This window comes from Dacryopinax primogenitus (assembly GCF_000292625.1).
Source record: "Dacryopinax primogenitus strain DJM-731 SS1 chromosome Unknown DACRYscaffold_14, whole genome shotgun sequence".
In the NCBI taxonomy this organism is placed as follows: Eukaryota; Fungi; Basidiomycota; class Dacrymycetes; order Dacrymycetales; family Dacrymycetaceae; genus Dacryopinax; species Dacryopinax primogenitus.
This window is the reverse complement of record NW_024467211.1, coordinates 478058-493545: the sequence shown is the minus strand read 5'-3', so window position 1 is coordinate 493545 and position 15488 is coordinate 478058. Positions and strand designations below refer to the sequence as shown.

Below are 15488 nucleotides of genomic sequence, written 5' to 3'. Positions count from 1 at the left end.
GCGTCAACCAAAATTTCCGTGGATGCGATGGACTCTGAGGAGACTTGTTGACGACGACCACCTCATTTTGTAGCAGCCGCAGACTAGGGAGTGATGTCGACATCCTTGAATATCCTTCTCATTGGCAGCGGCGGGCGGGAGCACGCTCTCGCCTGGTCTCTCGCCCGGTCTCCCCTCGTTGAGCACGTCTATGTCGCCCCAGGAAACGGCGGTACAGCTCAGATGGCTGGCAAGGTGACAAATGTTGACATTCCCACGACCAACTTTGAGAAGCTGCGGGACTTTGCCGTGACAAATGATGTACGTTTCTTTCGCTATTCTCACAACTGCTTTTCTGAGGTGGCTTCGCAGGTCAACCTGGTCGTACCAGGCCCCGAACAACCTCTGGTCGACGGCATAGAACCCGTGTTTCAACGTATCGGCATCCCTGTATTTGGGCCTACTCCACTTGCAGCGCGTATGGAAGGATCCAAGTCGTTTTCCAAAGAGTTCATGGCCCGGCATTCCATTCCCACAGCGGCATTCCGATCGTTCCGTGCGGAGGAATACGAGACTGCGTGCAAGTATGTAAATGAGTGCGGGCATAGGGTCGTCCTCAAAGCCTCAGGACTCGCAGCGGGCAAGGGCGTGCTTATTCCTGAAACTGTAGAGGAGGCTCTCCGTGGTTTGGAGGAGATTATGGTATCGAAGGTCTTCGGTTCAGCAGGGGACGAAGTCGTCATAGAAGAGTTCCTCGAGGGTCCGGAGCTGAGCGTACTCGCTTTCTCAGACGGGTACAGTATTCTTCCCCTCCCCGCTGCACAAGACCACAAACGACTGCTCACTTCCGATCGCGGGCCGAATACAGGGGGGATGGGCGCATACGCCCCCGCTCCAGTCGCTACACCACAAGTCATGCAGCGAATCATGAAGGAATCGCTCGAGCCTACGATCAGGGGGATGAGGAAGGATGGATATCCCTTCGTGGGTATGCTGTTCACGGGATTTATCCTGACCGAGCAAGGCCCGAAGGTGCTGGAGTACAACGTGCGTTTCGGCGACCCGGAGACACAAGCTCTCCTCCTCCTTCTCGAGAGCGATCTGGCGGAGATTCTCCTCGCCTGTGTCGAGCGGCGACTCGACTCTATCACTTTAAATGTCAGACCTGGATTCGCGGTTAGTGTGGTGCTCGCTGCGCAGGGTTATCCGGGCAGTTATTCGAAGGGCGACCTGATTACCTTTGAGGGACTGCCAGAGGGCGCTCAAGTGTTCCATGCGGGAACATCAATGAAGGAGGGGAAGGTAGTCACTGCAGGTGGGAGAGTATTCGCGGTGGCTGCGTACGGCGACAGCATTGAGGGTGCTTTAAAGTTGGCGTATGACGGAGTGGACAAGGTGCGATTCCAAGGGAAGCAATTCAGGACGGATATTGGACATCGGTGCGTTCACTCCCCTATTTCATTTCAAAATATCCAAGGATTCACAAAACTTACTCGCATACAGCGCACTCTCCGCCTCAGAACCGCAGTCCAAGGGACTCACGTACGCCGAAGCAGGTGTCTCAATCGACGCCGGCAACACCCTCGTAGAAATCATCAAGCCGCTAGTCAAATCCACACGCCGCCCAGGGGCGGATGCGTCCATCGGTGGATTCGGAGGTGTGTTTGATCTCGCCGCCACCGGGTATCGGGACCCACTACTCGTCGCTGGCACGGACGGAGTGGGGACCAAGTTACGTGTAGCGATGGACGTGGGGAAACACGACACGGTCGGCATCGACCTCGTAGCGATGAGCGTGAACGACCTGATAGTGCAGGGGGCAGAGCCTCTGCTTTTCCTGGATTATTATGGTTGTGGCAAGCTGGACCCGCAGGTATGCGCAAGTGTTGTCAAGGGAATTGTGGAAGGATGCAAGGATGCGGGATGCGCGTTGGTCGGAGGGGAGACGGCGGAGATGCCGAGCATGTATGCAGGTGGTACGCATTTTCCCTTCAATTTCAGCATTAGATTGTTGCTGACCCTGCACCATTTTGACAGATGATTACGATCTAGCTGGCTTCGCTGTCGGGGCTGTTGAGCGCTCCCTCCTCCTCCCGCGGGCTAATATCAAACCCGGAGACATCCTTCTTGGCCTCGCCTCCTCGGGCGTGCATTCCAATGGCTTCTCCCTAGTGCGGAAGATCGTTTCCCTATCCGGGCTCTCCTACTCCGATGTCACCCCATGGGACAGCTCACTCACACTTGGAGAAGAACTGCTCAAGCCCACGCGGATTTACATTCGCCAGTTGCTGCCTGCGGTCAAGCGGGGCTTAATCAAGGGAATGTCACACATCACTGGTGGCGGTTTTACAGAGAACATTCCTCGCGTCCTCCCAGCCGGGTTGGGGTGCACGCTCGACCTCTCTACTTGGAGCCGACCGCACGTGTTTGCTTGGCTCAGTCAGCTAGGCGGTCTCAGCAGCCAGGAGATGGCAAGAACATTCAATAATGGAATTGGTATGGTGCTGGTGGTTGACGCGGCCCAAGTAAGTGAGGTGATAGAGTGCATCCAGAAAACAGGAGAGAAGAAGGTGTTTAGAATTGGGAGGGTCACCGACATACCGGGTGTGGTACTGGAGCACCTCGAGGCATGGAACGCATAGTAGTCTTGGGGTATGTACTTGTATGGTATTGAATTAAACAATATTGAAATTCGAACGTAATTTCATGAAGCACGTAAAAGGTTCGTGTGTTGTACAACAAGCCGTGCCGGACGGCATAAAGTGGGGGGAAAGCTACACACGAAGTAAGACCGAAACTGCACAAGAGGTTGGGAGTACCCGTTTTAGTTGAGCTTCCAGCCTTTGACCTGCGCACCCGACACCATCTGTCCCCTCTTGATTGTAATCCTGTTGAGTGGTGGGTTAAACACTGCGGTTCTGCAGTCATAACAACCGTCAAGAATGACTAGGTTCGCAACGTCGCCGGTTCGAATGTGCAAAGATTGTGGATGAGCACGCCTTCCCATGCCTGCCGCTGCCGCGGCGTTGAGGGTGACCATGCGAAGCAGGCTTTGCGCCTGCGTCTCAGAAACGTCGCCTGGATTTGCACCGTCCATAGCGAGGAGGGTAAGAGGATCAGCATCCCACGGCGAAGTGAAAGTACCAGTGTTTCTACGGATCCATGTCAGGCTGTGTTTAATCAATCCGAGATGCACTTACTCAATGGCCAATGAAGTATGGGCGTCGAGATCTTTTACCAGAGATCCACTCTGGCTCCTGCTGAGGCTAACTGAATTGAACCAACCATCTTCGCGCTTGAACCCAGCATGCGCCGAGGTGCTGGACCTGCGGAAGAGTCCCTCTGCCTCGTAAGACACACCTACGAAGTAGATCTCCCAGCCCGCCACGAGCTCCGCCAAATTGCTCTTGTCCAGGCTGGACATACTAGACAGCCGTCCACGATGCCCGAGCGTAACGCGTAGGGGGAACCTGACATGCGATGGTTCAGGAGAGTAGAAGTCAGAATTAAACACAGGGCGTTGTTGTATTTGTTGGATGACTTCAAAAAGGGTTCGCATGTCTTGCGAAATGTCGACATCAAGGTGGAACTCAGCGTCCACGCCATGTGTTTCTGCCAAGTCCAATATATATTGAATATTAAGGAGTGCGGTGCCCATATTATCTTCCATGAAAGGGGCAGAGCCAACGGCTCTGACGCCCTCTTTTCCTGCTGCGCGTTGGAGCAGCCATTTCATGCGGTCCGTATGCCATTGGTCGAAAGATCGGTTTGGCTGGCAGTATATAGCTTGTGTAGCAAAGAGAGAAATGCGAATATCGCAGCGGTCCTCGAATTCTCTCTGAAGTACACACCCAGCATGAAACGGCAGGTGGCCGACGTTAGTGTCAACTTCTACCTGGGTTCGCATGCTAGTGACGCCACGAGATAGGGCCGTTTCAATGATGAGTCGGCCCCTCTCCACCAGCGCCTTGATTCTCGCAAGAGAGGCATCCACCTTCGAGAGCCTGTATGGAACGTTCTTGAGAGTGTCCACGTCGCGGAAGGACCTCGTGTCGCCGAGAGTACCGACGAATGCCAATGTCGCATTCGAGAAAAGTTCGGTGCCGTCAGGGCTTTTCACCTGGCCGCTGTCCAAATAGGTGTGACTGAGATGCATGTGCGCCTGGACCAGTCCAGGGAGCACTAAGCTACCTCCAGCGTCGATAACGGCGACCTTATTGCTGGCCCGACCAAGGCGTACAACCGAAGCGAGATTTCGAAAGGCGTTTCGGCGCAACCACATCGAAGAGACAACAAGCTTCTTGCCTTGCGGCTCTATCGATGTAATGCAGCACGTTTCCGCGTCGCATGTCACCTTGACCAAGGTGTGGTAGCCGACGACGCGGGCGTTGCAGATAATGAGCGACATGGTCGACTTGAAGAGACAGGGTTTCCAGCAGATGTCGGAGGGGGGCGGGACCTTATGGTCTAAGTTCCGGCTCCCTGCCGTGCGAAGACCGATCCATCACGGGCTATCGCATCATGGAGCTTGTTCGAATATCCAAATCAAGAGCGCTCAGGCCCCTCTCGCCGATACAGAACAGTCACACACCGAGTGGAAGACATCCTCATCCACTGGACATCCTGTTGTTGGTTGAGTGCATCCTTCCAGATGCAAGCAGCTCTGAGCTGGCATAGAGAGTGAGGACCTAATGCACAACAACCCAGGCCCGAGAGTCGCCGGCAGTGCGAAGCATGGTCCAACGTGTTCAGGCCAACTCATGATAAAGGCGTGTTGCCGCTCCATTTGGGGCAACATTGGGGATGGTGATATTCAAACGATCAGCGTTCGTCGCCGCCATGGCATAGGGACTGAGGTAATATTAATCTTCCGGCTTTCATCGCGAAACTTCCATTTACATGTTTTTGCCGACAGGCACTGCCATTTCCACCTCATGATATCCTCAAGGCGACCCATGACGAGCTAGCGCACCCATCGATTTCGCATGATGTATCACGACAATTACAGCTTATCCACTCGGAACACATCCTAAAAAAGAAAGTTCCACATTGCGTGGTGTTCGGACAACTTACCAACCCAACTTTATCCGGACTGGCCCTCAACCCACGTCTCTACTTTCCTTTTCCCAACCACCCTCCCGCCCTTCAGAGTGACTCTTGCGAAAGGAGGGGACAATGCGGCCATTCTCCAATCTGTGCAGCCGTCCAATATGACTAGATCTGCCGGTTCGCCGGGCTGAAGCATCAGATCGGCGGCATGCTCGCGGGGCCGGAGTCCGGCGGCGCTCGCTGCGAATACAGTAACCATTCTTATGAGAGAAGCAAGGGAGTTTTCCTTTGCATTCTGGAATACGCCGACACACATCGGGAGAAGTGCCAAAGGGTCTCCATCCCCCTGAGGAGTAAAAAGGTTACCGACATTGCTTCAATAAGGACGAGTCAACTGGTTTTCCACCGCTAAAGATCCGGACTTACTTGACGGAGAGGGAGATCCGCCCTCGGAGAAAGGATGACTGAGCCTCCAAGTTTAAGGGATTCAGTACAGTCCTGTATGACTCACGATAGACCGAAGGCTCTCTGTCATGTTTCATGTACATGTCGGAATTCGGCAAGCCAACAATATAGACTTCCAGGCCTTCCGCAGCCACGGAGATACTGCTCCCGATCCGAATGGGATCTATGCGCGACAGCGTACGACAGTGCCCGAGGGTGACTCGTAACGGAGAAACGAAGTTCCGTCTGAGGGCTGGTGGATCTCGGCAATGAAATTGGGGTCGTTTACGGACTTCATCGAGGAGGTTCATGAACCGTGATTCTCTCGAAAGATCAAAGTCAAGGTGGAAGTCGGCGTCGAGTCCATGTTTGACAGCGAGATCCAGAATATAGGTCGCGTTTGCTAGTTCGTGGGATTTACCCCCCATCTCGACATAAGGCGCTGAGCCAATGGCTGCAACAGCGCCGTCGCCTCGATCAATCGCCTCCTCCAGCAATGTCATCATGTGCTCCGTCCATTTCTGGTCCATGTGACCCAAGGGTTTTGAGAAAATCGGGTCTTGTGCGAAGACCACCAGACGTATGTCGCAAGTGTCGGAAAATTCAGCCTTCAGCCGTATGCCAACGTTCAAGCATTTGAACTTGACCACCGGATCCACCTCGACATGTGCCCTCATAGTTGTAACGCCATGGGAGATTGAAGCACGAATAAGCTGACGGCCCCTCTCGAGAAGATCGTCTTCGTCAAAGGCCTTTTTTCTGAGAAAAAGTAAGCTTCTTTAGACGCACTCTTGCCGTCACAGGACAACTGACGCTTCCTGGGTCTTATAAACTGCCTCGTGGAACATCCTGCTCAGATGAAGAGAATCAGGACGCAAACTTTAGTTCGGCTGAAAACCAACCCGTCCTGGATAGAGCAGCGATCCAATAGATACGCTTTATCCAGATGGATGTGACTGTGGACCAAACCCGGTAAAACAAGCGAGCCTTTCGCATCGATAACAGTATTAGCGTTCGGAGATGGTTCAGGTGCGTCTAGAAGAACACGGGAGCTAAAGACCGGGTGGTCCGAAGAGGTAATCGAGGTTGACAGTAGAGTCATAGAGTCGGCAGACGTTTCTGGTGTGACCGAAAATATATGCCCACTGAGCGGATCGCAAGTGAGTTTCACCAAGGTGGAATAACCAAATACGCGAGCATTTTTTATGATGACCGGCATGGTTGGACTAAAAGCACAGAATAAGTTGAGCCGGTGAAGGGTAGCCGCACGTACGTACGGTTCGTTTGTTTCGACGTTTATATCGTCTCCGAGAGAAAGGGGTGGCAAAGCAAACCCTTCCATCCAGATACCATTGTCAACAGGATCCATACTATCAATACAGTTTTGACCCGCTGGAGACAGATGATTTGTAGGAGGACGAAAGTATGCCAGACGCAAGAGCAGGGTTTATGGCGGAAGTGGAGTCAGGTCAACCCAGTTAGGCAGCGACATTGATTGCGGCGAGGTTGCTGGCATCTCGGCAGCGGATGCCGTACAACGGAGCTCTGTCCACCAGGCCTGGTTCTTAGGCGCTTGACAGTTGGTCTCTTGCAGTGTAGCATGGCGTTACAGGCAGGTAGGAAGCTGGATAAGGACTCTGACAACATTGTGCACCTCACCCTTCCTCGTGCAAGGCTGTGCTGAGGTACGTACACGTAGGACTATCTCATTCTCATCAGGCCCACACATGGCACCATCTACGTTGACAACAGGAATGGATTGCTCAATCCTGTAGAGGATCAGAACAGATGCACGTGCAGACGGATAACTGAAAGGATGTAGAGACCAACAACAAATGGAACCAACTGACCTACGGGCTGGCGATGCTAAATAATATGGGTGCGAAAGGAGACAAACACAGCACGAGAGGGGAGAAGCAGACGAGAAAAAGCAAGCTGTAAGTAAGGACAAATGATGTAGGTCGGCAGACACTTTTATAACGCGTGATGATAACCAAATGATGCGAAGAAATAAACGCGACACAACCAGTGAACACGTGTGGGGGCCCACAGAAAGATGAAGAGAAAGAATCAGGCAGTCGGCCAACCGAAGTCGCTGTCGAGCCAGGTATAGTGGACAACGAACGAGTGACGTTAACGAATGGCTAGGGTAAGGTGATTTCGACACAAGTACAGATCCAAACAGGTAGACGGAACGGAGGTCTGACGGAATGGAGAAGAATATTTGGGCGTCATTAGTCAGACGCGATGTCGGTGGTCGGGCCAAAGATGTGTGACCCTGAAATAAGAAGGCGTCAAATTCTACGCGAAGACGGCATCGGATTCGCGGGCCGGGGTCGGCGGCCTGGGAAGACTCGCGGTCACGCTCTCGATCTTGACTGCCTCTAGTTTGCTGGTCACGTCTGCAATATCGTCGGCGATCTTTGTAGCCTATATGAAAACCATTTAGCTACTTCACAAAAGTAATGTCGAAATATCTTACCTTCTCCGAACTCGTTTCAGACTGAGTTCTGGGTTTGCTCGTGCTCCGGGGAGCGGGAGCAGGTGCTTGTAGCACCTGTGCAGCGGTGGGTCCCGCAGGACCCGCAATTGGCTTCACCCCGTTAGGCCCCGCACCTGGGCCACCTAAAGCGGGGAAATCATCCGCATTTGGAATGCGCTGGCGGTTGACTGGCGCTGCTGAACTGGAACGGGAGCTACCGGCGGTGGCCGCTCCGTGCTTGCCGTTGGGCATAGCACGAAGCTTATCAAACGCTCCATTTTGGCTAGAGGGAGATGATCCGTTGCCCGAGCCATTCCGAGGATACCCATGCCCATTCGGCACATTTACAGGCTCATTGATTGTCGGGAATGAGGCTTGCCTATCGAGCTCAAGGGCCGCCGCGCGAGCGCGCGCAGTCCGCGGATGCACCGGTGGCGGATCATCGGGTCCTGGCATAACATGCGCGAAGCGACAATCCGGGCTGCAATTTTTTCATCAGATTCGCTATTCAGATCTGAAGCATGGAAGATGCTCACCCATTCTTACACTTTCCGGTGGGGAAGAATAAGCAGACTACGTTGGAGGCGGGCTGCCTCTGGCCGGGCAGATAGGAGGATCGCTTTCCTCCCCGGCCACGGCTTGATCCGCGGAAGTACATAGTCGTAATATTTTGTGTCTCGGGCTGTGGAATGCCGTCAGGCATCTGCAGTTGCCCGAATCCATCTAAGGCTCGGGGAGTGGAGAAGGAACGCCGATGTGCGGCGGGAGCGGTAGGGATAGAGACATCGGCAGCCGGGTTGTAGAAGGTCGTAGGCGAGGGAGGTGCCATGGGGTGCGGAGAAGCACCGTTGACACCATGAGTAGCCTCGACCGGTGACATCGGAGGCGCCTGCCCCATGGCCGGCTGGACATAAGGGGAAATAGGTGGAATGACCCCGACTGGCCACATGCCGGCCAAAACGGGGTTGGTAACGGGGGAGAAGGTTGCCGATATTGGGGTATGCACATCTGAGCTAGAGCGCTGGTGGGGAACCCCAGGCGCGGCAGAGAATGGCGGGGAAGTCATGGCTGCCATGGGAGCGTAGGCCGGCATGGCCGGCGCGGTCATAGCATAGTAGGGTCCATAGGTCATAGTCGAGGGATCGTAAGGAGGAGAACCATAAGAATACGCAAGAGGAGCCATAGGGTAGGCATAGGTAGGGGCAGAGACCGGGGTAGGGGCAGGCTGGACAACAGCTGTGGACGCAGGCGCTGGGTCGGGATGTGCAAAAATGCACTGGGCACCGTACCGACATGCAGGGTAGAATCTTATAAACCAAATCAGTATCAACAATAAACTCCGACGGCGATTCTACGCACCTGCAGGGAATGGTCTTCGCAATCTCAGGGGGAGGCAACCCAGCACTGCTGTTCTCACTCCTTTGAACGGGAGATTGGGAGGCCTGCTGAGGCAGCGACGGGGCCGGCGCTGTCTGCTCAGAAACTGCAGGAGCAGGTGGTGGGGCAGCAGAAGAGATGACCATGCCAGCGGGGATCATGTCCGGCCTGTACATGTACGGGTAGGCAGGGTAGGGGGGGGGAACCAGCCCTTCAGAATAGTAGGCCTGGGGATACGCCGCGTACGAAACCTGCTCGTAGCTCACGTAGTTGGCGGAGACAGCCGTGGGAACTGCGGGGGCTGGCGCTGGAGCCTCGAGCTTGGCACGGGCCCCAACTAGCAACTCGAGAATAGTCGGATCCTCTGTGTACACGTCGGGTCGTCCTTGAGCAGAGTTGTTGTTGGGGTCGGCGCCTGCAATGAGGAGGCAAATTGTGACACAGCAATTTCGACGAGAAGAAGGCAGAAGGAGCGGTGACGTGGTCAGTTCATAGGTAACTCGCGATGAAACCCCCAAACGGACCATTATCCAACATAACTCTCACGACCTCGACATGTCCATTCCTGATCGCCTGGATGAGTGGTGTTGCGCCAGTGTGATCTGTTCACGTAATGGATGAGCAATTTCCAACTGTGGCGCTTTTTTAGACGGCGTACCTTTGATCTCCACGTCGACGCTGGAAGCTTCCTTAAGAAGCTCCTGCACTTTTTCCAGATCACCATCGCTCGCTGCCCTCCATAACGGCGAGACCATGATGATGTGCGAGTTGAGCGGAGTGGACAGCTAGGCGGGATCGGACGAGAAACGATCCTAACAGCCCCAGCGATACCCGAATGGTTGAGTGAAACCGTGAAGCAACAGCGAACGTGCTTTCACGGCGGCGGGCGGCTAGGGAATGATGGTGAAAGAAAAAGGAAAGATGAGTGGGGAGGGGGAGGGGCACAAAGCTTGAAATGAAGCCTTGTAGCGTGGTTTTGAGTTGAAAAGAGAAGTAGGGGGGTGTAATAGGGCGTTGCCGGACTGGTGCTCGCAGGACAGGGCCGAGAAAAATTTGGGCGGCTGCACACCGAACGGGCGCATGCAGGAGCAAAACGGTTCGGCGCGCGAGCACACTTCGGGGGTCGGAAGCCGAACGCGGGTTCACCCGGGCATACAAAAGGGCAAAGGAGAATGGGCACAAAACACTGGCAAAGAGTATGTGGCGTGCGATTGGTCCCGGGGTCCCTTTTCTCCCCAGGGTGAAAAAAATAAAAGGTGGACTTCGTTAACCGAACAGCCCCCAAGAGCCTCGCTCCTGATTCGCAACCCAAATGTCAGAGCCACGCGTCGATTGGAGACGCACCTTTATGCCAGTCAGCTGGATTATGTCACAACTGGCCAATGACAGTCGTTTCGAAGCAATATAGAACCGTCATCCCTGCTTGGCAATATTCATAGAGGGCTCATCGGTGACAACTCGTACGGGTCTGTGTACCCGTAGCCTTCTTTCAGCCGTCACCATTCAAAGGGACCAATCTGTCAGCTGGTGCGTTCCGAGCGGAGAACTCGGAGTTGAGGCAGCGCTTGTCCTTGTCAGTTTCGCACGGTCATGCACGAGACCGATATGAGCGCAGACTTCTCTTTGCCAAACAACGGGACAAAACGCCAGAGAGTAACTGGTGTCAATGGTTGATTGCTCACATGTCCTGCTTCGAACCCGTCCCATGAGGTTCGTTCTGGCAAATCTTGACGCAACGTGCTCGATATTGAACTTGGCCGTAAGCAGTCTGTCATAAGCCATTTGATACCGGAAAAAACAAAGAGTATATGAGACGGCCCCCTGGGGCACGTCCGTGGACATCTGCAGTCGCTCAAGAGGGACAGACTAATCGGGTCCTATCGTGGACAGGACACTGGCCCGGGGTGACAGATCCCCTTCTTTGATGCCCAGCTTTGCCATGAGCGCTTGCACGGGTTTCGATATATGGACAGGCAGGTCGATCTCGGACTGAGGCGGAAGGGACATCAGCTCGCTTGCCATCTCGTGTGCGCCCCGGCCCTCGTAAAGAACCTGGGGTAACAGTTGGGGTAAGACCCTGTCCCGTGGCTCTCCGGAGAAGCACACGAACCGAATATACGCCTTCTGCTATCGGCGCAGTCACTTCTAGCCTTCGGAGAATGGAATGTAGCGCCTTTGCAGTGGTAACACCTTCCGCGACACTACCAAGGGTGTCGATGATGTGCTGGAGTTGCTCGCCTTCACCGAGTCGACGTCCCACGGTGAAGTTACGCGACGTGGTGGAGGAGCACGTCAAGAACAGATCACCGACACCAGCCAAAGAAAGGAAGGTCAAAGGTGAAGCACCATAGGCCGTCCCGACTCGGGTCATCTCGGCGAGCGACCGTGTGATGAGGCCTGGCACTAACATCAATATTACAAATTACAATCGACTTCGCAGGCTTCTTACCTGCTCTCGTGTTGTTCTCATAGCCCATTCCGTCCGCAATACCCGAGGCAATGGCATAAACATTCTTCAGTGCACCTGCTAGCTCGACCCCTACAGGATCAGGATTGGTATAGCAGCGGAACCAAGGCTGATGGAAGAGATCCGAGGCGCGTTGCGCGTGCTCAGGAGAGAGGGAAGCGATTGATACAGTAGTCGGCTGGCGTCTAACGACTTCCAGAAAAGGGTCAGCGACAAAGTATCTGTAGTGAAAGGATAGACATACTCTCTTTGGCGAAGGAGGGTCCAGACTGTGCGCATATAAGCTTGATGTTTATTGTTATCATCACGAGGTACTTACGACGAAAGTGGACACACGGGCAATATCCACTCCACATGTGTCGGCGATGATCTCGAGTGGGAGTGCCTCACTTTCTACCTCAATTCCCTTGTTGACAAAGATGAAGAGAGGCGGCTCTTCGTGGTTCAAGCGGTCGCGCACTTTCCCCAGAGTCTCCCTACGCGTGCATCAGTCTCAGGAGTAGTCTCCCATAGCGCATATACGGACCTCAGACCTTCAGTAGGGATCGCAAACAGCAATACATCAACATGGTTGATGATCTGGCTGTCGGGAAACTCCGGTCCAAGGGCAAGTATGTCCTCCGGGAAGGAATGCTCGGTGAGGTACCTGGGGTTCCGATGGGTCGCGTTGAGCGCCTCGACAACGTCTGCCTCACGGGACCACTAAACCCCGGGTGAATAGCGGTTCACGGGCACACACGAGGGGCCCCACAATGTACACTTTGTGATCGACGTCTGCGAGGTGATCTGCGAGACACGAGCCGAAGTTTCCTGCGCGTCCCGAGGTCAGTCACGTCCCTGCTTCAAAGAGCGACTGTGTCGGAAGGAGGACGCACCTGCACCGAGGACTAGGACCTTTAGAAGCTGTTTTGGAGGCAGCCCCTCGGGAAGTTCCATCTTTTGTGGAGGTGGTGAACTAAGCGTAGACAGCGAGGAGAGACGACCTTGTGGAGTAGGGAGGGCGATCCACGGGTGCCGAGATAGGCTCTTTTTGAGGCTGAGAGAGGGGAGAAGAGACGAGCTTCGGGCGGTCCCGGGTAGAAAGGACGATGGGGACAAGCTCTTGCGTACCGTCCCCAACGCTTTGTGCATACAGCGACGATGGGGGGGCTGCAGGAGCCACGGGAACTCACGCGACTCTGAGATTCTCTTGGGTGCCCGTTTTAGAACCTTGGTCTCCCCAATCACTCCTTTTCACGGGCTACGGAGATCGTTCAGGGGTCCCTTCAGTGGGGACTGGTATATGACGATGACGAGATTCTTATGAATCGATAGTAATATCAAAGACATTTGAGGTAAACATAGAGGCAGTTATATACTGTGAGCAGTTGCTATTTGTTCGTATTTCATTTTATATAGCCCACCTTATCCAAAAATACTGACTGCAAATATGAGGGACCCCTGGAGTATCTACGATGGCTGGAGCACGTGAATGAGGAATGCGCCTGAAACTGACGGGCCCTCTTACGAAAGCGTCGTTGCTTGCATCAAGTTTTGCATGAGGCTATTCACTTCGACCACGTTGAAGACCATTCATCATGAGTTCTCGCACCTAAAGGAGGGAGCCATTTGCACTATGGTATTGCACGCTTTTTTCTCGGTACTACATAGACACCCTGGTAATATACTCCATGCTATAGGAGCAGCTTCTCGCTCGACTTATGCTAGCAACCTTGCAGGAAGTAGCTATAGCACGCCTGTGTCTATTCTTGACTCTATGCCTGAGCTGCTCAGCACCGCGGTACGCAAGCTTCAGAACACGTTGTTTGAGCTATCACATGTCAGCTGGTGTGGTGCTCTGCAATGACCTTGCCGACTTGCAGAACGGCTCAGTGCGAAAGATCGGATGTAACGACGCTTGCTCCCAATATTTCTTCCACTGAATTTTTCGACCCTCCTGTCCGGTGTACGTCCAAAGACATGCAAGCCTTCCCACCTGTCCTAGCTGCAGATGCCTCGTCATCTGGGCTCACTAGCGAAGCAAAACAAGCGCTGGCGGTGTGTAATGGAAAGGCACAATGAACTATGCGATGGTCATCTTTTCCCCTCCATGAGGAAGGTAAGCTCAAGCGAGGTTGATGTCCCCACTAAGTCAAATCACATGCGCACCAGAACAATCTTCCATCCATGGATATATATTCCGGGCTCCTTGTGAGAGCCTTGCGAGAAAGAACCCAGACCTTGGACCGACTTACCGTGCACCTTTTAATTGTTCAGGGTACCGCATCACAGGACAACGGTACGTCGACGGTCGCAAGCCAGGTCAAAAGTGCCGAACCGGAGCGAGCGCAAGAGTAAGTCTGGAATCAAGATGAGGATGACGCGGAAGATGCTATCCTTGTCGAACCTGGCGCTTAGGACAAAATGGAACATAAATTACAGTGTGTCGAAGCGAAACGTCCACATCGCTGAAATGCTCCAATATGGACAGGCCTACTTCTGCCAAGCTCCGACAGCCTTCGCATACGAAACAGAGTCCTCTACTGTCGGCCGACTGTCTTCCATGAGCGAAAGTACAGCCAAGGCATTCTCAGCATAGCATCCCTCTCCTCAGGCTATTGGATTGAAGACGTCGTTGCCTACGCGAGAAGAATAGCTTTGGCATCAAATCTCAAATGCTTCCAATCGTGCCGTCAAGCCTGAACTGGGAAAGCATGCGCATTCTTCAACCCAATCCTGTAAACCCATTGCTTGAGGTTCGATTGGCCTGCTGGTCAATGGCCAGGCATACGTGGCTTATATGCGGCATTTTGCATTCATCCTGGGTTCATTATGATGCACGCGCTGCCTTATATTAAGAAAGATGACACTGGCATGTCCCTCCAGTCTTGCTTCCTCCTCGGGATGGAACATCCCTGTAATCATTGGGGCTGAAGGGCTTCGCGCTCACTCAGGCTGTTTGAAGAGGTGCATATGATTGCCTGGGGCAAGATGTGTTCAAATCTCGTATTCGACAATGTTACTAGCACAACACTCAACACTCAACATATGTGACGTACACAGCGCTGCTCAGACAATACAACCAAGACGGCTCAAAGTCATAGCGACTGAAGCACCCTTATCAATCTCCATGTCCGCTGGCTCACCACCCTCTACCCGCTCGACATCTTCTGCGAGGGATTCACTGAGGAACATGGCATCCATGTTGGGTGGCTTGAAAGGATTCCGAACGGGGAACGTCGCCCGCAACAAGTCCAGACTGTCCTTAGCAGATTTGTCGCTGTATACAAAATGATAACGTTGAGGAGATTCTATATCCCACTCTTCCATTATACGGATGGCAAAATACCGGATGCCTTTGGGAGCTGGCGAGGGGGCGGCGCAGAGATACACAGTCTCGAAAGATTCCACCTTCACCGCCAGCAGCTCAACATCGGCAGACACTCCATACGCCATGCGGAGAACTACGAAGCCTCCATCCGGAACCTCATAGAACGTTGGGCGCTGTACATCCAAATGCTCCTTCCTGTACCAGTCCCTTGGTATGCCCTCCATGTCTGCCTTCTCATGCAAAGCCGGGACCTTCACAATGCCTCCAATCGCATGTTGAGCTCGAATGTACAGCTGGCAGACTATAAGATAACATGGGAGGCATTGCACAGAGAATGCTTACAAGTGCCTTTCTTCGCTCTCTGCACTCTATCGAACCAT

At 53.6% G+C, this 15488-nt stretch overlaps 6 protein-coding genes across 6 annotated transcripts; 1 reads left to right on the top strand and 5 right to left on the bottom strand.

Moving 5' to 3' along the window:
* Positions 1-90: 90 nt before the first annotated feature.
* Positions 91-2674, top strand: DACRYDRAFT_81572 (aminoimidazole ribonucleotide synthetase; the record flags this gene model as incomplete). Its single annotated transcript, XM_040776517.1, has 4 exons — positions 91-300; positions 352-1418; positions 1483-1955; positions 2017-2674. The coding sequence occupies 4 exons, from the start codon at positions 94-96 to the stop codon at positions 2619-2621; spliced, it is 2352 nt and encodes a 783-aa protein (XP_040626856.1). The 3' UTR covers positions 2622-2674.
* A 72-nt stretch (positions 2675-2746) lies between these two features.
* Positions 2747-4378, bottom strand: DACRYDRAFT_23492 (uncharacterized protein). The gene is made up of 2 exons (XM_040773264.1): positions 3180-4378; positions 2747-3131 (listed from the first exon to the last, which is right to left on the bottom strand). The coding sequence occupies exons 1-2, from the start codon at positions 4259-4261 to the stop codon at positions 2804-2806; spliced, it is 1410 nt and encodes a 469-aa protein (XP_040626855.1). The 5' UTR covers positions 4262-4378; the 3' UTR covers positions 2747-2803.
* A 684-nt stretch (positions 4379-5062) lies between these two features.
* Positions 5063-6320, bottom strand: DACRYDRAFT_109384 (Metallo-dependent hydrolase; the record flags this gene model as incomplete). Its single annotated transcript, XM_040768870.1, has 3 exons — positions 5063-5402; positions 5455-6231; positions 6286-6320. The coding sequence occupies 3 exons, from the start codon at positions 6318-6320 to the stop codon at positions 5063-5065; spliced, it is 1152 nt and encodes a 383-aa protein (XP_040626854.1).
* Positions 6321-7213: 893 nt separating this feature from the next.
* On the bottom strand, positions 7214-10271 carry DACRYDRAFT_117574 (uncharacterized protein). The gene is made up of 6 exons (XM_040770413.1): positions 9990-10271; positions 9856-9933; positions 9314-9746; positions 8491-9261; positions 7955-8435; positions 7214-7902 (listed from the first exon to the last, which is right to left on the bottom strand). Exons 1-6 carry the CDS (start codon positions 10084-10086, stop codon positions 7774-7776), a joined length of 1989 nt encoding a protein of 662 aa, XP_040626853.1. The 5' UTR covers positions 10087-10271; the 3' UTR covers positions 7214-7773.
* A 35-nt stretch (positions 10272-10306) lies between these two features.
* On the bottom strand, positions 10307-12824 carry DACRYDRAFT_23490 (NAD-dependent glycerol-3-phosphate dehydrogenase). The gene is made up of 8 exons (XM_040773263.1): positions 12674-12824; positions 12550-12608; positions 12325-12500; positions 12118-12274; positions 12043-12067; positions 11781-11990; positions 11442-11728; positions 10307-11383 (listed from the first exon to the last, which is right to left on the bottom strand). The coding sequence occupies exons 1-8, from the start codon at positions 12732-12734 to the stop codon at positions 11198-11200; spliced, it is 1161 nt and encodes a 386-aa protein (XP_040626852.1). The 5' UTR covers positions 12735-12824; the 3' UTR covers positions 10307-11197.
* A 1982-nt stretch (positions 12825-14806) lies between these two features.
* On the bottom strand, positions 14807-15488 carry DACRYDRAFT_117572 (uncharacterized protein). The gene is made up of 2 exons (XM_040770412.1): positions 15451-15488; positions 14807-15401 (listed from the first exon to the last, which is right to left on the bottom strand). Exon 2 carries the CDS (start codon positions 15330-15332, stop codon positions 14847-14849), a length of 486 nt encoding a protein of 161 aa, XP_040626851.1. The 5' UTR covers positions 15333-15401; positions 15451-15488; the 3' UTR covers positions 14807-14846.